This window comes from Mytilus edulis, chromosome 8, assembly GCF_963676685.1.
Source record: "Mytilus edulis chromosome 8, xbMytEdul2.2, whole genome shotgun sequence".
Taxonomy (NCBI): Eukaryota; Metazoa; Mollusca; class Bivalvia; order Mytilida; family Mytilidae; genus Mytilus; species Mytilus edulis.
In genome coordinates, this window is record NC_092351.1 from 60,209,062 (window position 1) to 60,233,346 (window position 24,285).

Sequence of the window (24,285 nt, forward strand, 5' to 3'; positions counted from 1 at the left end):
GGATTATGATGGTGTCAACCTATCATCTAAATATTATTAGAGAATCCGATTTCACCACTAAATCTCGTGCAATACGATATCTATCCTTATTCCACATTTAATGTTTGTTTGTTTAAATGTTCAGCGAATGTCGTGTTTTGAATTTGAAAATTTAACTGTCTTCGGTATATAAATACCGTATCACACTTGATGCAGCGGTAGAATCTATCAATCTATCTATATTTTGCAAATGCTTTGTTCTTCCCTCGTCGGGATTCAAAGTACAAGGCGATTTAGTGTCACTATATCTCAGTAGCATGAGTTAGAATCCCGCAGAGGAAAGAACAAAACACAAAAACAAAATTGCGAAAGCAAATTTAAAGATTTATCATTGTTGGGCCGATGTTTAGAAGACTTGGATATACAAAATGTATTGTCAGCCTTATACCACCACCACTACTGGTGATCCGATAGATAAATCTGCTGTAGAGTTGTCACTGGTTCAGGCATACTTATGATTATATAGTATCAGACAGTTCTAAGATATCTATCTTTTTGAACTGATGCTACATTAAATTAATAAGATATTTACAGTCAACTGTTAAATCAATGTTAATAGTTGAACGGGTGCCAAATGTAGAGCCAGGTATATCTCACACTTGGGAACACATGATATCCACCAAAATAATGCTTTAGTAAAAACATAGAAAAATTTTCAATCAAAAGAGTCACAGCAAAAACTCAGCTTCTTTAAAGATAGATTGACTTCGCATTAAGTCATCCACATTGAACCTACACTGCCATAACAGTTCAACATGGTGAACACTGCATGTAATTCTCTTTATTGATTTCATGTTTATTTTAGACACAGACACACATACCATATCATTAGCACTTTATCGCTTCTTGTGTCAAAACATAGTTGGATCAGAGAAGTATGTTAAAATAATGAGACAAATAAATACTGTGAGGGATAACTTGACGAGCAACAAGCTTCATACCATTATCACAAGTGGAAGTTTCGGAGAGGGGCTTGAGTTAAGAGGGAGTGATTTAGATGTGATGCATGTAGCAAAACAAATAGAGGTTTATGCAGATGAAAAACCCCGACTAAAAAAATATGTACTTTATTATAGAATGGAAATAGACGATGTAAAACATGGTTTCACCCTGCTGCTATCAGAAAACAATGATATAAACTCAGACTGTGAAGAATTCAACGGAAACTATTATTTTTCCAGCATATTTGTGAAACAATATATATTAAATAATTCAGTTGCACAAATAATTCATGGACAGTGTTTGTCGGACAAAAACGGAAATTTTGACTATGCCTTTTGCTTACATTGTAAGACATGGATATCACAAGCATCACAGTGGATATCAAGATCAAATAACTCATGGCCAAGTTATAATGCCAAACAAAGTATTATAAAACACGGAGTACTTTTTGTACCAATTGGAGTTAAGGGATCGCCAAAAGAAGATATCGAATGGCGAATATCTTTTTCTGTTGGTGAGAAAATGCTAATAAGCACTTTTACACACGCACAATTATTATGTTATGCCCTCCTGAAAATCCTTTTGAAAGATGTTATAGCAACCGACACAGAATGTGCAGATTTACTCTGTTCATATTTTGTGAAAACAATTATTTTCTGGATATCAGAGGAATTACCACAATCCGTATGGAAACCAGATAATCTGATACCTTGTTTAATGCAATGCTTTAATAGACTTATTTATTGTGTTAAGTATTCAGCTTGCGTGCATTACTTTATTCCAGAAAACAATATGTTTGAGAACAAATTAGAGGGCCGTGCTCGTGAAATACTCCTTGATAAACTATATACTCTCCATAGTTGCGGTTGGCAGTGTGTCTTATTTTCCGATCAATTATCTAACTTTTATGTATCAAAGTGGATGGATTACACCGAACTATATATATTGGATACTATTGATATTGCAAATTCACTGAATTCCAAGTTGTTATATTGGACATATAATATGACTGATGATAATATTGAAAGGGAAACTTATCTAAACAATAGAGTAATACGTCAGATAGTCTCCTGTGACCAATCCTCACTAAAATACTTTTATACATACTACATGTCATTGTGGTGTGCACGATATGCGCAGTCTATCCCACTGACCAGTACTAGAAGTAGTAATAAACATCAATATAAACACTATAAATCCTGTCTTTGTACTCTGCTACAGAATATTCATCATGACGCTGTTTCTGGATGGCTGATGTTAGCTTCATTTTTCTATAAGACAAAACAATATACTAAAGCGTTACACATCCTCATGTATTCTTTGTCGAAATGTACTCCCGAAAAACTATATAGCTTCATGGAAATGTCAGATTTTCATTACCGATCGCTCAAACTAAAATCGTTTCAGAAGAAAACAATAGTTCGATTATGGAAAATAATGCTTGTAGATGATATGAAATTTTATGAAAACTCTTGTCTAATACCTAATGAACTACAAATGGAGTTGGAAAGTGGAATGTATTTTATTTCTTCCATACTTTATGGTTATTTTCTAACATTTTTGTGCCATTATCATCTCAATAATATCAGACAATTTCAAGATTCCCTTCACACTTTACAACTTGCTATAGCAGAAACCGATTTTACTGAGAAACGTAGAAAGGTACGATATCAAGCCAATAACATCCTTTGTATTGCTTTACAGATGTCTGGAGACTATAGAGCCGCCTGTCAAGCATTCATGAAGTCACTTGATATATACCCTGATCACGAATTTAATACTTCTTTTAAGAGACTTTCGTTAATGAGCTCATTGTAATATTTGTAGATTCAGTTTAACGACTGGTATTTACAGGACGGACTTCACCAAGTCTAGTAATTTGTTTAGTGACATTTTTTTTCTCTAGAACCTTTTTTGTAAAATAATGTACAATGTAAAGATAACAGAGCTAAGTACTCCTAGGGCGGAGAACCTGATTCCTAGTATTTCTGGGCTGGGCAATACACCAAGAAATGATTAAAAATGGGTATTTATTTTTTTAATTTTTATTTTCTGCTATAATCTCATAAAGACAGAAAACAAGGATGCACATTTGTGGATACCTTGTATATTTACAAGCTTGATAAGAAGAAGAAGATGTGGTATGATCACCAATGAGACAACTATCTACCAAAGTTCAAACGAAGTGGATGTAAGCAATTGTAGTCAAACGTATGGCCTTCAACAACGAGCAAAACCCATACCGTATGATCGGCAATAAAAAGCTCCGAAATGGAAATATGAAACAATTCAATTGTGACAACTAACGGCCAAATTTATAACAAAACAGTTTACGAAAAACAAATATGACAAACATGTACCAACGACAACCACTGAACTACTGACTTGGGACAGGTGCATACAGAATGTGGCGTGGTCAAACATGTTTGCGAGCACGAAACCCTCCCTTACCTTGGACAGTGGTGTAACAGTACAACGTAAAAACTAACTATAAAAATCTGTTGAAAATGGCTTAACTTATCAGATGGATACAAGTAGTGATACATCTAGCAAAACACAAAGTAGACGTAGCCGGGTACTTCGTGTACTTAAACATCTCAAATAAAAAAATGACACTAAGTACAGATCTGAGAGGACTCGTAGTTATTGACAGCTAGTTAAAAGCCCTTGAAAAGAAATGAATACAATAATGTATCTAAGACAAACCATCAATCATTACACATCGAACACTCAAAATGTTAAAACGTCACTAACAGTCAGAGAACAACCATGACCTTGTGCAATGCCAAAATTCAAGTATCAACAGATCGTAGTAAGGTGAAGTTTTGTATGTGTAATATTAAGTATAGGTTTGATGTATTGTTAACAAAATCAATATTTACACAAATAAAAATAATCAAAGATTTAATTACAGAATGGAATAGGTAGTTTTTTTTTAAAGATTGATAGGTTTTTCTAGATTGTATCTAAATTTCGCGATTAACAACATCACCGTAAAATTTAGGATATGCTATTCCGTTTGAAATACGTTTTCTACAGGTACATGTACAGCCAAACTTGCACAAGAAATCTTTGTATCTACGAAAGAATTTAGTGCAAGTTTAAAGTAATTTGTAGTAACAAAATCTCCGACTTAATAATTTACTAGTAATACATAGATTACGCTCATTAAAATCCAAAACGTCACTTCGGACAAAAGCATAGCGAATAAGTTGGGACATATAAACACCATAAGACCGTTACAATGAAACAGCTCCATTCAAAAAGGGAAAATTACCAATTAGAACAGAAAAATCATCCCTTATGTCGTAAATGTTTGTGTAGTGTTTCTGAAATATCTATATCTAGGAAAGGACAGTTATTGTTGTTGATATTAGATTTATTAAAAGTAATTAACGGCCATTTAAATTGTCTTAAATTCACGTTTTAAATGTTTTCGCCATAGGTTGCAATTCGGCTAATATAAACAACGCAAATTCCCATAGGGACTCCATTTAAGGCTGAAAGTGTAAATTTGTTACTATGAAGTTTCGTAAAAATTATATCCTAGAACGGAAATGCATTACTTTTTTATTCAAAGGTTAAAACATAGGACTCTGTGGCATATTTTCAACATTTATTGGCCCCGAAGTTCTAAAATGTTCTAAGTGTTTGAACTTATACTAAATTTCTGTACTTTCCCATCTATTATTTTTGGTCTGCCTTAGAATTAATTTTTCACCGGTACCTTGTTTTTAATATTGGTAAAATTCTGAAATTATGTCTCTATGAGATGAAACATAGAGATAATATCTGGGAACCAGTACGTAAACAAATTCAAATATCTATGAATATACATATCTCCCCAAAATAGACGTGGCTTGTTAAACAGCTGTATTTACAAAGTGTAACTTAAAGAGTACGACTATAGAACTCTGAGAGGGGATCCTGATAGCTTTACACTAAACATATTCAACTTTGAAGAAGTTCATTTTATGATAGAAAGTTTTAAAAAAAAAATAAGCTTGCGTGCTAGTGTCGCGAAAACAATCAGAATAGAAAAAAAGACCATTACCAACCTCCTCTTCCAAAGTTAAATGGTCGTTTCATATTTATGTGATGTCTGCTATTTAATCTGGAAGAAAAGGATATACAGTTTAGTTGAAATTAGTTGAAATTAGGCTAAATGTGTGTTATAGTTTTCCAATTATTTTTGTGTGCTTAGTATACTTATCTAATGAGCCAACCCAATTCATCTGATTTTACAGCTCATTTTGTGTTGTTGCTACACTATTGTCACAGACTGGGGCTAATACACGAATGATCAAATGGAACGGGGACCCAATTATTTGCCCCATTGGAACGCATTGAAAATCATAGTAAATACATAGGGTCCTGTTCAATAAATAATTTTGATAGCCACCTTGGGACTTCTGGTTCATGTTAGGCATTCATTTAGAAGTGTCTAAGTGCAATCTCAGTGCCTCATGACCGGCATTCCGTTGCAAAATTTTGTTTTTATTGACAACAGGGTCAGTCTGTCTACTTCCGGGAAAGAATAAAGGCTAGAATTTAGGCAATTTACTCTATGTACTGACGCCAGATTACATTTAAATCAATCAAAATTTTTACAGAAATTCAAACTAGAAAGCCTACCCTTTCAAATTAAACTACATTCAGTTACAGAACTAGTGAAATAATAACACTACACAATTTATAACAAAAGTTATATATTTTTTTTAAGAACTACATTCGTGGGTACCGGACTGGTTGCCCTAACTGGGATCCTATTCCTGTCAGACTTTATTTTTTTTTCCAGACTTAAAACTGCACTTTTAAAATAAAGATATACATCTCAGTAGTTATTGTGCAAAGTTTCAAAAAATTTGATCAAACAGTTACAGAATTATAGATCCTTATCTATAACATCTCAAATACCAGAAAATTGATCGGAGAAAATCTTAAATTCATGAAGAAAATATGCTAAAAATCAGCAAAACTTTTTTATTTCAAGAGATATTTACATTCTGTAACTTGCATAAGGTAGACAAATTCATTCTTTGTATGGAAATCTAGTTGAAACCAAAATTTATTTAAAAATAAATAAAAAATATTATTTTTTTCAATTAAAATTAAAAAATCTTCTGTTTTAAAGAATTACATATGCAAAACAAGCATACCCCATAAACAATGGTATAAAATATGAGACAAAGTCTTCAAATAGTCTGCTAAGTTCATTTAAAATACAATATAAGAGGCTAGATGCAGAGAAGTTCTCATTTGTAGCTAAAACCAGTCAAACAGCACCTCCTTCCTATAGTTTAACAGATGTGAAGGGAAATCCTTGATCTTCCCGACCGCCTAACGCTACTGTGCATTGTTGTACTTTTGACTGCTCTAAATGTCCCACTAGTTCATATGTGTGTTCTCTTGGACACTGAAACTGTTGGTGGCTGGGATCCATGTACTTTAGTCCAAGTTCACCAACCTGAATATAGATAACAAAGACAAGTTAATAATGCAGGAACTTTTAAAAATGAAACTTAGGAAAGAAGCATTAATTAAAATGAAATTCAAACAGTGAAACTATTAAAAGAGCACTAAGTGTTTCCTTAACCAGAAGCAGATCTCCAAAAGTTCCAAAACCAAGGAAGATATAGCTCTATTCATTTACTGCTGAAATAGATACAGATAAAATTAACGGTCCTTTTAAGGACCATCAAAATCTTTAAAAGGGAGTCTTAAATTGTTGTACATTGAGTTTAAATTGCTTGTATAAGCTATATTATAGCCCTACCCCTTAAATATCTTCCAAAAAATGTAAAATTAGAGAGCCCCTAGCAAGTGTTTCTGAGTTCACACAATAATATGTGGCTATGTATGTGATGCGGCTCTAAATAAATGTTAGCTGGATTCGCACACAACTTTCATAACTGAACCGTGGCACTTAAATGATTTATTTAATAGCCACAATTTATCAAAAACTTATTAAAAACCTAAAACTGAAACTATGGGTTTATTTTCTGTTTCCAGGTCCCAGAAATAAGATATTAGAAAGAAATTAGCCCATATTTTCCATCTTTCACTGTCCCCTGATCCCATATAACACATTTATTATTTCTTTCCCTGTGACTTTTTCTAATACTATTTGCTGATATTTTTCAAAAATCCCTCCATTTTAACTTGCAAGTGTAGGAATACATATTACAGACAACTATGACCTTTCTGTGACCCCCTTTTAAACTTTAAATTGAAAAACAAACTTTTTTAAATTTCATAAATTTAAATTTCAATTTAATTTAAAAAGTTTAATTCAAATTTTAAAAATAATTACACCATTGTTTTCCTTATTAAATTTTGAAGCCTGTAGCCAAATTTCATCCATGAAACTTTAAAAATGAGCTGACAATTGCAGATTAAAATGTTCAAAACATGCTCTCTGACAGGAACGGGGACCCAATTATTTGCCCCATTGGAACGCATTGAAAATCATAGTAAATACATAGGGTCCTGTTCAATAAATAATTTTGATAGCCACCTTGGGACTTCTGGTTCATGTTAGGCATTCATTTAGAAGTGTCTAAGTGCAATCTCAGTGCCTCATGACCGGCATTCCGTTGCAAAATTTTGTTTTTATTGACAACAGGGTCAGTCTGTCTACTTCCGGGAAAGAATAAAGGCTAGAATTTAGGCAATTTACTCTATGTACTGACGCCAGATTACATTTAAATCAATCAAAATTTTTACAGAAATTCAAACTAGAAAGCCTACCCTTTCAAATAAAACTACATTCAGTTACAGAACTAGTGAAATAATAACACTACACAATTTATAACAAAAGTTATATATTTTTTTTAAGAACTACATTCGTGGGTACCGGACTGGTTGCCCTAACTGGGATCCTATTCCAAATGATCCTAGTCATAGGTTAGGGGAAGTCTTGAGGGCTCACAATAAAAAAAAAAAAAATCACAAAAATTCTGAACTCCGAGAAAATTCAAAACGGAAGTTCCCTAATTAAATGACAAAATCAAATGATTAAACACGTCAAACGAATAGACAACTGTCATATTCCTGACTTGGTACAGGCATTTTCAAATTTAGAAAATGGTGGATTGAACCTGGGTTTATAGCGCTAAACCTCTCACTTGACAGTCGCATCAAAATCCAGTATATTTACAACGATGTGTGAACAATACAGACATACTAGGTAAACATGTCAAAATAGGGGTACAGCAGTCATCACTATGTCACAATAAAATTTAACTCCGCAACTTTCTTTAAATGCCTACTAAAAGCCAAGAGTCTGTAATCCACATTTTGTCACACTTGGGCTTTTTTCAATTTTGTTTTTTGCTATTGTTTTATTGACAATAATACTCATGTAGTTTTAAAATAGATGGTTTAGAAGATATGTTTAATATGATGCTAAAACTTCTCAGTTTATGTGCTATGCAGTACATAGTAAATACCCTCGACATAATGACCATTTGAGCATTATAGTTTGTAAATAAAATAAGACTAGATCTTGTGAAATATAGGGTTGCAGGTCGAAAATTCGACAACTTGCATGTGACCGCAAAAATACCTTTCTTCTGTCGTCATTTCATATTTTACATATTTTTCTAAAAAAAAAAGGAACTGTTCGAGTTTTTACACAAATGATAACAGAAAATACACCATAAAATGACAGTATGATCAGCCAGTCGGTTATCATCATTCTGATAAATTTGATTTTTTTTCTTCGTTCCCAATTATTATTTTTTTCAAATTTCACATGGAAAACCAACCAAGCACTTTATATGTACTTCTAGTACATTGGAAAATGTTTTTGTTTTATGTATCTCCATAAATGTATATGAAGAATTTATCAAAAACTATTTGTTCATATTACCCTTATGATGCGTGATAGAATAAAATAAATTTGGAGAAATCTGTTTAGTTAACTGTTTAATGGTTGAACAGGTGTCACATGTGGAGCAAGATCTACCTACTCTTCTGGAGCACCTGAGATCAAATAATTATGTTTTTGGTGAAAGCAATGCTATATTGCAAGCAACCGATTTGTAAAAAAAGATAAATTGACATCGCAACAAATCATCCATGTTGAAGCTAATGCAATAGTTGACTGTCAACATGATGAACATTGTATTTAATTCCCTTCAATGAATCGCTTTATTAATTTCATGTTTATTTTAGACATAGACACAACTACCGTATCGTTATAGTGTGTGTTTTTATATGATTGAAGACAATAGTAGCACGTCTATGTTCTTCATTTTTGTTTTATTTCACTTAATTGATGAAAACATAAAGATAAAATCCAAAAGTATATCATTTCAATAAACATGATAAAAGGTAGAATAAATGTATCGAGTCTGTTGTTTTTTTTACGAATAAAGCAGTTTTAATGTCTATAGTTTATTCAACCCAAGATAACTATATTAAATGAAAATGCATTTGATATTTTCAACTGGACTTTTCACATTAGTCCTTTAATCCTCAGTCATGACGTTGAAAATTATTTATTTACCTCATGCGGTGTTAATGGTCATCTTTAGGACACGCGTAAATCGAAAAACATTAAACGGAATGATAGAAATGTTAATATTTTTTTAATAGGCAGGTCAATACTGTCTCTGTGGAAATAATATCAACTCAGGGAAGGCATACCACCAACTGTTACCCGAATCTAGTTGCAGCATGAAATGTTTTGGTGAACCTACTAGAAATTGTGGTCACCACGGAGTTAATTCCATATATAGAGGTAATATAAACATTATAAGATTTGTTATAGATCGAAGAACCTTAAATGATGATTTTTGTGAGGTTGTCTTGTTTAATTGTTGTCATTGATACACAGATAAGAGGATGTGTCAAGATTTCCAATGAGACACCTCGCAACCAACGACCAAATGACATAGAAGTTAATAATAGTTTACTGTTCGGCCTTCCACTATACGCAAAACAAATACTGCGTAACGAGCTATAAACCAGAAATTGGAACCAGAAATGTCAAATGTTTTTAAACGAGTAAACTAACGACTTGATTTATGAACAACAATAAACGAAAAACATATATGATATATAGCCAAAAACACGCAACCGCTGAAGCGCAGGCTCCTGATTACGGTCATGCAAATACAGAATACATACAGAATGTTGCGGGGTTACACCTATTTTTTTTTTTATTAACAACACACCATAAAAACAAACTATAAATGTGTCCATCATTCCTTTTTTTCATATTAGACACCATAGAATTTGACTGGCTCAGGTTTCTACTCAATGGAGGCGTATTAAAATACATATGTGTAACAAACACATTACTATAACTCAAGTTTTTTTTAAGATTTTGGCTATGTACTCATATAGTGTATGAATCGTTGAATTATGTCAAATGACAAAACTATTTTCAAATATTATACGTAAACATATTAAATATGTTTCCAATTCGATAAAGCATGTGTTATTCGAGTTATATATGAACAGCAAGATTGTCCCTTGTTTGCTTTGAAATCATTGATTGTATCACATTAAATATTTACGCCAAATTCTCTGTCTGAAGAATTCAACATTAAACATGATTTCCTTAATTATCAAAACTATCATAAACACTTTTTTTCTTTATTTGTAGTATGAGACAGGCAGAGGAAAATGACTGTTTCAGAAATTTTTCCATGAATAAAGGTTAAAATTGCTGACAGTACTCGCCTTTTAATATGCCCGTTTATGGGACTTATTATGGTATACCGTTGTTCGTTTGTTTGCCCGTCCATCCATCCGTCCGTCCGTCCGTCCGTCTGTCTGTCCGTCCGTCTGTACATCCGTCTTTCCGTCGTAAACATGTCGGGCAAAAACTAAATAAAACGCCTAAACCAATTTTCCTGAAAGTTAGGCGAATTATTTATATAGATTGACGCAAGCTGCCTTTCCATTTTTATACATTTTAGATTTGACATTTTTTAGAAATGTGATTTCATTCATAAAGCAGAAAGGGATGATTTCTCGTTTTTCGACCAATTACTCAAAACTTCTTTGGGCAGTGTTTATGAGACTTTGGTGATTGGTTTATATCTATCATAATAAGCTCCCTTTATTTTATTTTTTTCATAAATTTCTGAAATGATATTGAGGAGTTATGGAACTTGTTCATTTCAAAAGCGACGGGCGTATCATACGCTCAATGAGCAGCTCTTTATAAATGACAGTATGAATGATTTGGTAGCCAGAGTTACAATCTTACTTGTGTAAATCGATAACTAAGTGCATCAATTAAACTGCATCCAACCAAAGATATCAATTTATATAAAAAAGCAGTGTGTTTACGAAGCAAAATCTAAAAGTTCCTGTTCCTATTTGAAAAAAAAAACCAATGTATTACTGACTTGGTAGTGAATTTGCAATAGTAATAAAAAAAAAGTAAAGTTAAATACAGGAAATAAACAACCATTAGCAAAAGTATTTTCCTTTTGATATATCGAGAACGTTAAAGATTTTGGTCATAGAAAATCAGGAGTTAGGCGTCACAACATTCAGCATAAAAGGTCACCTGAATAATTATACAGCACTCTGACATCATGTTAGATCAGGAGTACTAGTATTTCTTATAGGAAGTATTTAGCTAATATTAGCTAACCGAATTATCTACCTCATTTCATTAAAAGGACGGTTTATGTTTATTGGGAAATCATTCTGTCAGTCCTTTCGTTCCACGTACTAGTATGTTTTCAAAATACTCCTGAACAGCTGGTCAGAATTTTATGAAACTTTGATAGAATCTTACTGACATGATATGCATTTGCAAATTTCTGCATCGGATATATTTTTTTTGGTTGACCTTTGGCAAGTACACAGTAATACATAATTGTTAAACATTCATTTGACTTTTAAATAGTTTGCCACGATCATCACTAAAGAAACGCTTATTGTCAAAATGTGAATCTGGTGCAATGAAATTGGTGCAGCTAGTGGTATTAGTTAAATAAAAATGTTTTTACTCATAAACAGTTCCAAAAATCTTACACATTAACCTGTATGTGAAAGTATACATACAACTTATTCCTGAAACAAGCTCAGCTTTTTATAATTTTTTTGTGTTGAAAAATTTGCTGTGTAAGGAGTTAGGCGAGCACCATGTTTGCACTAAAGTGTTTGTATATTTGATGACTATTCCTAAGGAAAACTTACAGATAACATTATGGTTAATATACACTATTCACAGACCATTGAGAATGAAAACATAAGGAAGTAGTACATATTAAAAAACAAAACCAGTTTTTACGCATAGCTCTAGTTTTGCATTTTTACAATTAAGGTCTGTGCACTCGGTTTTTTTTTATCTTGTTAACCTAGATTGTTTTTATTGTTTATGAAGTTTCCCCGCACCCTGTTTTGTTTATATTACAAAACTATGAAATGTATAAACATATTTAACAAAAATAGTTCGTTTATTTAGAACAAACTACACATGTTTAACAGGGTAATTGTCTATGTAAGGTGGACATTTCAGAAATCCACATTTGGTAAGGACTTCATCAAGCAATTTACCAGTGCGCTCATCAACGCCTCCAATAATATATTCTGGATGTTTGTCAACGCATACGTAAGCCGAAGCAGCGGCATGTTTATAATATCCTGAAGCTAAATACCCATGGTATTCTTTTGTAAATCCAGCGTAACATGTATTCTTACCAGGAATCATTTTAACAGATGAAGCACGATCAGATCTGCATAGGGCACAAGGAACATCCTCGGTATCAGAATTGGAAGCAAAAAAGTTGGAGTCAAATTCTGCTCCGTACATGCGACCATGGTCTGGCCCGCTGGTCTTTTCATAATTAAGATCTGGTGGAAAACATACATTTTCAGCTGCAGAGCCTTGTAATGACTGTAGTGACCACTACCTGTATAACTTTTGGTTGAAATATGATTTAAAAAATAAAGGTTATGTTTATTCAAGAAAATACGATGACTTGATATATAAATCGTTTCTGTCGTTTGACATCTTAACGTTTTAGCAATATAAACACAAATAAGTTATGACTGGATTTAAAATTTCAAAAAACATGAAATGACAAAACAACAAAATGGAACAATAAAAAAACATTCGGCAAAAAAAGCTTACAATTTAGTGATCAAAGAGCATTATAAAAAAGACAAGAAATCAAAACAATACAAATATCTTACTGCAAAACGAACCCCATAACATAACTACGGTGTGATTGTATGTTCTCTGCAAAAATAAGCAGACCTCTCTATCTCTTGTGCTGGTCATGGCATGTAAAACTTGGAGATCGGTGTCTTTAGTTGTTCGATAACACCGTATATACCATTAAATCAACCATTTGGGTTTACGTAGAAGGAATAATTTCAACTAATACAAACTACTAATCAATGGATTTCTTATTCGCAGCAATCCTCTATCATGACAATTGGGCTACGAGACGCAAGATCTTGAATACCGTACCAACTGAGAAATGTCTTACAGATGAATATTTGTTGAATAACTCATAAATAATGATATTATACATTTGGAATACACTCACTAAAACTGTGTCAATACATAAAGACATCTTGCGTCAAATAAACTATATCATGTAAATCTTGTGGTGAAATTGAGTCTATACATAAAAACAACATATGTCGGAAACATTGGTACAGAAATATTCAGAGCCTGTCTTACGTGATGTCTATGAGATTGTTAAAATAATAACCGTCTCTGTAAAATTTAACTTGACCATGTGAATTCTGTTTCAAAATGACAAAAGAAAAAAAAAGAATAATAACAATTCAATAACAATCTTTGATGATAAAATGTTTCTTAAACATAAACAGCACTGGAAGGGTCTTCTTTGTTTTATCCATATTTACCTGAATAAACCAATTCTGTATTGTTATTTGGGCACTGCTTTCTTCCCTACCTTATATACGTTGTTCCAAGGCCTAAAATAAGATAATTTCAAATAAAAATGTACAATGAAAATATTCTCTCTTCATGTTAAGGTTGCACGCTTTTACTATGAAGTTTCGTTAAAAAAATTTATATCCTAGAATGGAAAGTGGATATGTACAACAATTTTATTCAAAGGTTTAAACATAGGTCTCATATGCGTCATATTTTCAACATTTATATTCCCCGTAATTCTAACAGTTTAAAAGGATACTAAAACTCTGCACCACCACTCCTTTTACTTTATATCTTTCTCAGAATTGAATTTTGCTGCTACCATGTGTTCTTATAATAGTAACATTCCCAAGTTATGTCTATATGAGAAGAAACATAGATATGTTACAGTTGAATTGTGTCATATCTTTCATCTTTTTCATGTCGGGGACTTTTATGGTTGTTTATAATAAGGTATATGTTTTTTCTCATTGTTGTAGACCATCCGTTTGCAATTGGTTACATTCACGTCATTTAAACTTTGTTTGATAGTTGTCTCTTTATCAACCATACCAAAAATCTTTATTTCTATATGTAAAAGCAAACACAAGGTACCATATCTCCTCTCAGAATCAAGTAGTCATCCTTTAACCTTTATATGTTTTTTTTGTATCATGCTATATAACAATTTTATCTGTAAACCACAAAGAATAACATTGTTTAAAATTATAAGCTTACTGTGAAAACTGCTAAATATATGTTGCAACTCTTTAATCGTCTGTTGTTGGATTAATGTCTGCTGTTGTTGCATTGATCCGTTCTGTTGTTGGATTGACGTTTGCTGGTTTTGGATTAACGTCTGTTGCTGTTGAATTGATATGTTCAGTTGTTGGATTGGCATCTGATGGTTTTGGATTAGCGTCTGTTGTTGCTGAAGTGGTGTGGTCTGCTGTTGGGTTAATATCATATGTTGCTGATTTGATGTCTGCTGTTGCTATTTTTTTTTTTCTTGTTGTTGAATCGTTACCGCCTGTTGTTGATTTTCGGTGATTAGCTGTCTCAATGTAGCATTCAGTATTGCAACGACATTTTCAACTCGGTTCAGTCGATCAATCAATACATCTGGATCATTGAGCACTAATCTCTTTTCTTCTGTGGTGACCAGTTAGACCTTAAAACGAAGAAAATATATTAACCATACAATCATACTTAAATGTCTAATGCTAGCAATGAAAAAATCATATAAGTTGACCCAATTTGTTTCTTATCATTGGTAAGTTAGAATGGGTCACAAAAGGTTTCACATTGTTTACAAGCACATGATAAGATGAACGTTTGGCAATTACGATGTGTATACGACAAATCTTGAAACAGTGTAAATTTGTTTCGATCTCCAATTATTTTTATTATGTAGAAACTAACGTTATTTTAATGTTGCCTTAAATTTCCATTCACTTTTAAAATTGAAGAATGTAATGAAAAAACATCACAGAAAGGGTATCCTGATAGATGATATTGATTTTTATATTTACAAAGGAGCAACAGCCCGACTAATTCCTAAGCATTATTTCTCACATATTAAAAAATGAGCTGATTACATATTATCATCTGCAACGCACATAAAGGTTAAAATATATTACAAAATATTTACAATAAGATGATGTATCATTGACAAGTAACTGTTATATCATATTAACTGTGCCGGTAACGAGTATTGGGTTGAAACATTCATCCGTGAACTCCTAGGCATCAAATGGTGTGTTACTGTTCTTATAGAGGATCTAGAATATGGGTTCTGGTAAACGGAACTTCAGGCTTAATCAATGTCTGTTTGCTTGAATACAACTTTATTAGTCTAGTGGCAAATATCTGAATTACACAAATGATTTGTGTCAATCAAGCCCAAAAATTTAAAAAAATACCAAAAAAAGAAACAATATGCCAGGTTAATAAGTAAAAAAAGATATATTGTAAAGTAAAATGCCGCCGAAATAAAGGGTTGCACAAACGAAGAACAGACATTTTGACATGTACAACACGCCTAAAATATAAGTGACCCTGTCGTCCTTTACAAAACTAACACTATTGATAAATGACACAGCATGCTCTCCTCAATTTATTGGACCATACTCAATTATTATATTTATACTAAATACCTGTACCAAGTCAGAAATATGACAGCGACGATTGATGTGATGTGTTTAAACATTTGTTTTGGCATTTGATTAGGGACTTTCTTTTTTGAAATTGCTCGGAGTTCACTATTAATATTTTCATGTTTAACAGCCCTCACGTCCTCTTTTGTTACGAAATACACATATTTTGTTTAAACAATAATGGCAGGTATGTAGTTTTAAAAGTAATTTTAACAAGATGGAACTTGTTGAACGTATCATCATTTACTATTGTGTTTCTTATTTACATCCATTGAATGTTATAATAAATCAATTTTAAAAAGAGTGTGCACATTAAACTTTGCTTTCAAAACCAAAGTTAAACCTGAAGGAAACAAAGCCAGTATATGTTTACAAATGGTTTATGACTTTCCACAATAAATTTCCCAAATTGCCCAGACCCCCCCAAACCCCCCCCCCAAACCCCCCCCCCCCCCCCCAAAAAAAAAGGGAAGAAACTATTTTCCATTCCACTATAAAAAGAAAAACAAAGGAACATAATCCTACATAAAAGTTAATAGCCTATCGTTACTTACATTTATTAATTTTAGTATGTATTTTGCCACAATTTGCCATTATTTGTAAATGAATTTCATGTGTTATCAAATAGTTGGTTTCTTTATATGATTTCTTCTTATAGTTGATGATGAAAAAAAAAAATTTGCACGCCAAAAAATGCTTCAAATATAAGTTACCCTGCAGTACTTTTCATGTTTACAAAAACGACACTATTTATAGCTGAGTTATCTTTCTTTCACACAGCTAATTCTCCTCTCACATTGTTTTGCTTTTTTGTCACATGTTATGTGTCTACCTTTAAATTTCTCTTGTTTAAAATTCAATTGTGTTTATGAAGATAAGATACATTTTATATCGTTTTTTTGGTGAATTTATTTGTCCACACTAAAAACATCATGATATATGATATTCCCTGAAGGCCTCTTTGATTATAAAATACACGTTTTTAATTTTGACCATTGAAATATCTTGTTTATAATTCAACTATGTGGTTATGCAGATAAGATACATTTTTATTCATTGGTGAATGTATTGTTTCACACTAAATTATATAATGAGGTATTATATGAAGACCTCTTTCGTTTTTATAATACACATATTTATTTGAAAACGAAAGACTAAAATAGAAACGAAAGTTGATTAAACATATTTAACGGAAATACCCATTTTAACAGGTTATACAAAATGGCAGGTATGTAATTTTCTAAAAGTAGTCGTAGAGGATGACACATGTTAAACGTAGAATTGACATGATTTGCTTTTAATTTTGTGTTTCTATTTCAATTTAGCGTCAAACGTCATTGTTTACAGACATTTGCACGTTAAAGTTTTCTTTTAAAACAAAGGTTGATGAAAATAAAATAAAAACGAAAGTAGATAAAATTTAACGGAAATACCAACAAAGACAAAACACGTTTTTAAAGTATTTGTTACAGAGTATGCGAGTATTGAGTATTGAGAATGGGTTATGGTTCGAAACTGAAAATATTCTTCGAAGAAATACCAAAATTGTCATAAGAGAGCAATTATCATTAAATATGTTGCCTTACACGTATGTCATTTTAATAAACCATTGTCACACACTGGACCAATTACGCAAATGATTTACTGATACTAGTCACGTAGTAAGGAAAGTTTCGGGGCTTAGAGTCAAGTATAACTCCGCCTCATCCATAACATGCCTACCAACAGCTAAGAGTATGTCATTCAGGATTTGTCATTGACCACTTTCTTCATATTTTATTTTCATTTTTCTCTTTTGACTCGCTCCACATAATGTCAGGTCGGGCTTTTTATACGACCTCAACATTTCGGCGTTCTTATTTTGTAATGACGATAGCTGTGTCGTTGTCAAAAGACATTTGCTTTTAACCTTATACATTTTGTTTACAGATAATTACTTTAGTATAAGTAAAATTATGGCAGAAGGTATTTGAACAACATGGAGGTTGGGATTGATTTTAGTGATTATTGTCGTAGTTTGAAAAAAAAACAGGGGCCTGAAACGGGCCACAAAAACAAGCATTTTTCTTGTTTTATGACAAGCAATTGTGAATAAGTATTCCGATCAATTTTGACCTTCAGGTTCTAAACCCTAAAAGGCAGATAGAGATTCATTTTACAAGGTTTTGTTTCACAGTTTTGGTCTTACTCTTTTTGGTAAAAGTTCAAAAACTTGACGTTTTGGATATTGATTTATATGCTTATCAAACCGTTTTCGATTTTGGGTCCTGTTCTTTTATAATTTGTCAATATTAGGGTTCCCTGGGGTACACATTTAATTTGATCTAATTTCAACAAAAATTGAACGAATGGTGTCCTTTGATATCCTGTATCTAACCGTGTATTTAGATTATGATTTGTCAAATGTTTATTCACAATTAAAATTCAGAGCTTGATCACGCTTGGGTGTAGTGCCCGAATTGTTCAGGGTTTGACCTCTGCGGTTGCATATAGCTCGGCCCCGTGAATCAGTTTTTTAAATATAAACGATTGTTTTATTTGATTTTTTATTGTTGTTTTATTGACAATATTACCGCATTGAATTTTAGTGTGTGAATAACCTAATAATGACCATTGCAAGTATTTAAAGTTAACCGTTAGCACTACATATTTACAACAAGTACCTGAAAAAATGTTTCTGTTTATTCATTTCCATACACATATGAAGCATTTCTCAAAAAACGTATATCAACCACATGCTACATTTAAGGAATGACTGAAATATTTTTTCTGTTTATGAAGAAACAATATAAAAAATGTAGTGACACTGAATAACGCACGAAGCACCACATTTTAAATGGTATTTCAAATAAACAGGAAAAAAATACTATCATTCCTTATACTTTTATTTATAATTCCGTTTTAACCCCGGGTAAACCATAAAAAACGTTGTTGAAGTCCCGGTTACATTGCAAAATTATGTCTATGATAGACAAAAAAAACTGTCAGTCAATCAGAAGAAGCATTACATCCAAAGTTATATTATTAGAAAATGAATTAAATTTGGAGAGATTAATATTGTGATACGGGTGGCACATGTAGAGCAAGAAAACAAAGGTATTGAAAAATCAATAAAAAAAATAACAGCAAAATCTCAGTAATTTTTAAGATAGATTGACACCTCAATAACTCATTCACTTTTAAGCTATACTACAATAACTGTTGAATGGTTACGTGCATGATGGACATTATTTTTCATTCTATTTATTGATGTCCTGTTTATTTAAGATACAGATACAGGAACGGTATCACTGGCACTTTATCACTACTTGTGTCAAAATATAGTTGGAACAGAGAATCATGTTAAAACACTCAGATTATTGAATATTGTTAGGGACAATATGGAGAGCAACAGGCTACATGAATATATCACCAGTGGAAGTTTTGGTGAAGGGCTTGATATGAGAGGTAGTGATTTAGATGTGATGTTAGTAGCAAAAACTATCGAGGTTTATGAAGATGAAAAAATCCGATTTAATCCATATATGAGATATTGTAGAATGGAAATAGACGATGTAAAACCTGGTTTCACGAAATTACTAATAAAAACTAATGTTATATCAGAATACTGCGAGGAACTAAATGGAAAACATTATTTATCGAGCGCTTTTTTTATGCATAACCTATTACCAAACCAAGATACTCACATAATTCATGGCCCGTGTATATCGGACAAAGACGGATCATTTGACCATGCAACGTGCTTACATTGTAAGACATGGCTGTCACAAGCATCACAATGGATAACAAGATCAGATAACTCATGGCTAAATTACAATGTCAAACAAAGTATTATAAAACACGGAGTACTTTTTGTACCAATCGGAGTAAAGGGATCACCAAAAGAAGATATAGAATGGCGAATTTCTTTTTCTGTTGGTGAAAAAATGCTCATAAACACATATACACACACACAATTATTATGCTATGCCCTCCTGAAAATTCTTTTGAAGGATGTTATAGCGACCTTCACCGAATGTTCAGATTTACTCTGTTCATATTTTGTGAAAACTGTTATTTTCTGGATATCAGAGGAATTACCACAATCCGTATGGAAACCTGATAATCTGATACGTTGTTTTATGCGTTGCTTTAACAGACTTATTTATTGTGTTGAGTATTCAGTGTGCTTGCATTACTTTATTCCAGAAAACAACTTGTTTGAGAACAAAATAGAGGGCCGTCCACGTAAATTACTCCTAGATAGACTATATACCCTCCATAGTTACGGTTGGCGATGCGTCTTTTTTTCAGATCAACTATCTAGCTTTCGTGATTCAATATGGATGGATCACATTGAACAACATACATTTCATACTATCCAGGTTGCAAAACCACTGAATTCAAAAATGTTATTGACTGCAGATAATAGGATTACTGTTAATAGTACTAGTATGGAAAATAATGTATACAATAGTGGTATACGCAAGATTGTTTCATGTGACCGATCCTCCCTAAAATACATTTATACATACTACATGTCTTTGTGGTGTGCACAATATACACAGTACATCCCACTGACTAATCCTAGATGTAGTAATAAACATCAATATAAACAATATAATTCCGGTCTTTGTACTCTGCTTCAGAGTATTCATCATGACGCTGTTTCTGGATGGCTGATGTTAGCTTCGTTTTTCTATAAGTCAAAACAATATAGAAATGCGTTACGCGTCCTAATGTTCTCTATATCGAAATTTACTCCCGAGAAGCTATACCGCTTTATGGATATGTCTGATGTTCATTGTCGATTGCTCAAACTGAAATCAATCCAGAAAACAAATATAGTTAGATTATGGAAAATAATGCTTGTAGATTGTATGAAATTTGAACAAAATTCTTGGGTGATACCAAATGAACTACAAATGGAAGTGAACAATGGAACATGCTTAATTTCCTCTATAGTGTATGCTTATTTTCTTAAGTTTTTGTGCCATTATCATCTAAATAATGTCAGACAATGTCAGAATTGTCTCTACACTTTACAACTTGTTATAGCTGAAAACTTTTTGATTGAAAAAGAGGGAGGTTTACAATCTGAAGCTTACAAAATACTCGGTATTGCTTCACAGTTATTAGGAGACCATGAAGCCGCTCGTCAAGCATTTATTCAGTCACTACAAAAATACCCAAATCATACATTGAATACTTCTTCAAAGAGACTTTCGTCGATGAGCTCAGTGTAATATTTTTACATTCAGCTTAAAACTGGTAGTAACAAGAAGACTATTATATATTTAACAGTTCAACCTTTAGAAGGAGTAATTAAGCAGCCTTGTGAATCTCATTCAAAATTTGTACGATCACGGAAAATATCTGAATTAAATTGGATTAAAACATTCCAGACTGTTTACCCTCCAGGTTTAAAGGATAATATCGTTGGAATTGGTAATAAATCAAGAACCGATTACTTTAACATTTTGGATAAATTTCTAAAACTGTTTGTAAAAACCGTTCTCATGGGCGTAGAAAAAATCGAAATCAAAGAATATTTGGGACAAACTAACCATACAAATATTTGGGACCAAATTTTTATTTCAATCAACAACGGCAGCCATTATCTGTCAACCAATCTCTGGATATTTACCTATAAATAAATTAAATAAGATTTTAGAGGATTGCAACACAATCTTATATTGCAGTCCTAAGTATGAAATCATTCAAATTATAATGACATGAAGATCATAAAAAAACACATTTTATTAAAATAAAGTGTGTCAATAAAGTTTTGATTTTCATAATCTTGCCTGTATTTTTAACGACCATCCCATTAAAGAATTAATTCCTTGATATTTTATAATACTGAACTCTCTCTTGTTTAATTTGTTATATTAACAAGAAATCTACCCGGAAATATGTGTTTAATTAAATCCAAGTGTGTAAAGATGTAAATATCAGTGAATATGCACCTGTATATAATTATAGTTATTCCGAATACACTTATGCTCCCATGTTATAACAGGAGACCTTAACATGGTTTGCGACAGAGAGTTTCTGAGTAAAGGACATAAATATCGTCCCCAGTCAATAATTAATTGGAATGAGTGTCGCAATTTCATACACGACTCACTCCGTATTTACTGTTTGAAATGGATAAAACGGGAAAAAGCTGACAAAAAATCTTTGGACTCTTTATTTTAATTTTAGTTCTTATGTATAATTCGGTGTTTAGTATGGCGTCCATTATCACTGAACTAGTGTATATATTTGTATAGGGACCGGCTGAAGGACGCATCCGGGTGCGGGAGTTTCCAGCTTTATTGAAGACCTATTTGTAGCCTTCGGTTGTTGTAAGCTCTTTGATGATGATGATGATGATGATGATGATGATGATGATTATGATGATGATGATGATGATGATGATGATGATGATGATGATGATGATGATGATGATGATGATGATGATGATGATGATGATGATGATGATGATGATGATGATGATGATGATGATGATGATGATGATGATGATGATGATGATGATGATGATGATGATGATGATGATGATGATGATGATGATGATGATGATGATGATGATGATGATGATGATGATGATGATGATGATGATTTGTTATTACAAACCCGGTAAATAGTCTAAGTCGGCAGGTCCCATTCATTTAAAGGGGATTGTAATTACGACGTTAGAAACATATCCCATATCATCTATGAAACGGATATGCCATATCGGTCAACCGACTTGTAATGGCGTCCGAAAAATTTACGAGGGGATGATTTCATTTTCACCATTTGGAACTCTTGGTTCAATAGCTTCCCTGTGAGCAGCAACTCTCCAAGGAAACCGTGATAGGACAAACAAGTGTCTATACATAAAAATATCATGTGTCATATAAACTGTATCAACTGGTGTAGAGGTGGTAAAAATATGCCTGCCATGTTATCTAGATTGATAAATATAAGGTTGAGAAAATATCTCCAGTCAGATATCTTTTGTCCCTCTTTTTTAACAGTTTATTGTTGACTTAGTGAGTTTCAAAGTACTATTCAAAAAAGAGATAGAAGTAAAAACATAGTAAAAGCTTGAAAGAAATATTTGATGACATTATCTTCATAATACAACAAAGTTAGAGGAGTATACCAAGCTTTCTTTACTCGTGTGTTTTACTACACGTATACATATTTACCTAAATAATCCAATTATGTGATAGCAGTTTAGCACTGCTTTCTTCCCATCTTTTTTTATGTTATTCCAAAACATAGAATAAAAAATTATCACATAGAAAATTACAAAGAAAATATATATTTGATTCTTATATCATGTATATCAAAGGTTGACGCTGGACAGGATGCATTCATAGAAAATAGTGCAACACCTGATTTTATTTAATGTATTTTCTTTTTGTAGAACTAAATAAATGTCAATGTACTATTTGTAAATATATTCAATAGCTATTACAACACTAATTGTCGATGCTAATGCTGGTGGACGTTTCGTCCCCGATGTTATCACTAGCCACGTCAGCACGTCGGTGTTGACATGAATATCAACTATGCGGTCATTTATATAAATTTCCTTTTACAAAACTAAGGCTTTTCCTATTCCAAACAGACAAAGATAATCTTAGCCGTATTAGGCACAACTTGTTTTGGAAATTTTGGTCCTAAATCCTTTTCAACTATGTACTGTTTGGTTTCATAACTTTTTTTATCTGAGCGTCACTGACGAGTCTCATGTAGACGAAACGCGCGTCTGGTGTATCAAATTATATACCAGTTATACTGGTACCTTTGATAACTATAATTGATTATACTATTCAAATATTCTAAAACAGTATGGATAATTTGGTTTCAAGGCATAGCGATCTCTAGTGGTATTCAAAGATTGGAATCAGCCATGATTCTTTAAAGGATCACTCATGTGACAATTGATGTATTCATTAGTCCTTTACATACCAGCTGAGTCTCAATTCATATTGTCGAAAGAATAATCTATAGTGAGAACAATAAGGTTAGAGGACGATTTGCAATGTGTCTCACTGACCCTTATACCGTGTACGTATACGTTATTACAAGAAACACTAATGCGGATATACATTTTAACACAAAAGATAAATGATAACGTGAATACACTGTCACTATAGATGGTTTATATTTGATCAGATTTAAACGAAATGTGCTAGGAATTGTGTCTCTCCTGTCTAATTTCATTTGTAAGAGAGTCTTTTACAGCAGACGAGACAGATGATCTACGAACTAATGAGTTTGTATCATTGATGCACTCTATTCCTA

General features: G+C 32.4%; 3 protein-coding genes across 3 annotated transcripts; 2 read left to right on the forward strand and 1 right to left on the reverse strand.

The window, feature by feature from the left end:
• Positions 1 to 898: 898 nt before the first annotated feature.
• LOC139484247 (uncharacterized) lies at positions 899 to 2,799 on the forward strand. The gene has a single exon (XM_071267983.1). The coding sequence runs from the start codon at positions 928 to 930 to the stop codon at positions 2,797 to 2,799; it is 1,872 nt and encodes a 623-aa protein (XP_071124084.1). The 5' UTR covers positions 899 to 927.
• Positions 2,800 to 12,424: 9,625 nt separating this feature from the next.
• LOC139484248 (uncharacterized) lies at positions 12,425 to 12,766 on the reverse strand. The gene has a single exon (XM_071267984.1). It carries the CDS (start codon positions 12,764 to 12,766, stop codon positions 12,425 to 12,427), a length of 342 nt encoding a protein of 113 aa, XP_071124085.1.
• A 6,498-nt stretch (positions 12,767 to 19,264) lies between these two features.
• LOC139486012 (uncharacterized) lies at positions 19,265 to 21,726 on the forward strand. The gene has a single exon (XM_071270707.1). The coding sequence runs from the start codon at positions 19,383 to 19,385 to the stop codon at positions 21,225 to 21,227; it is 1,845 nt and encodes a 614-aa protein (XP_071126808.1). The 5' UTR covers positions 19,265 to 19,382; the 3' UTR covers positions 21,228 to 21,726.
• The last annotated feature ends 2,559 nt before the right edge of the window (positions 21,727 to 24,285 follow it).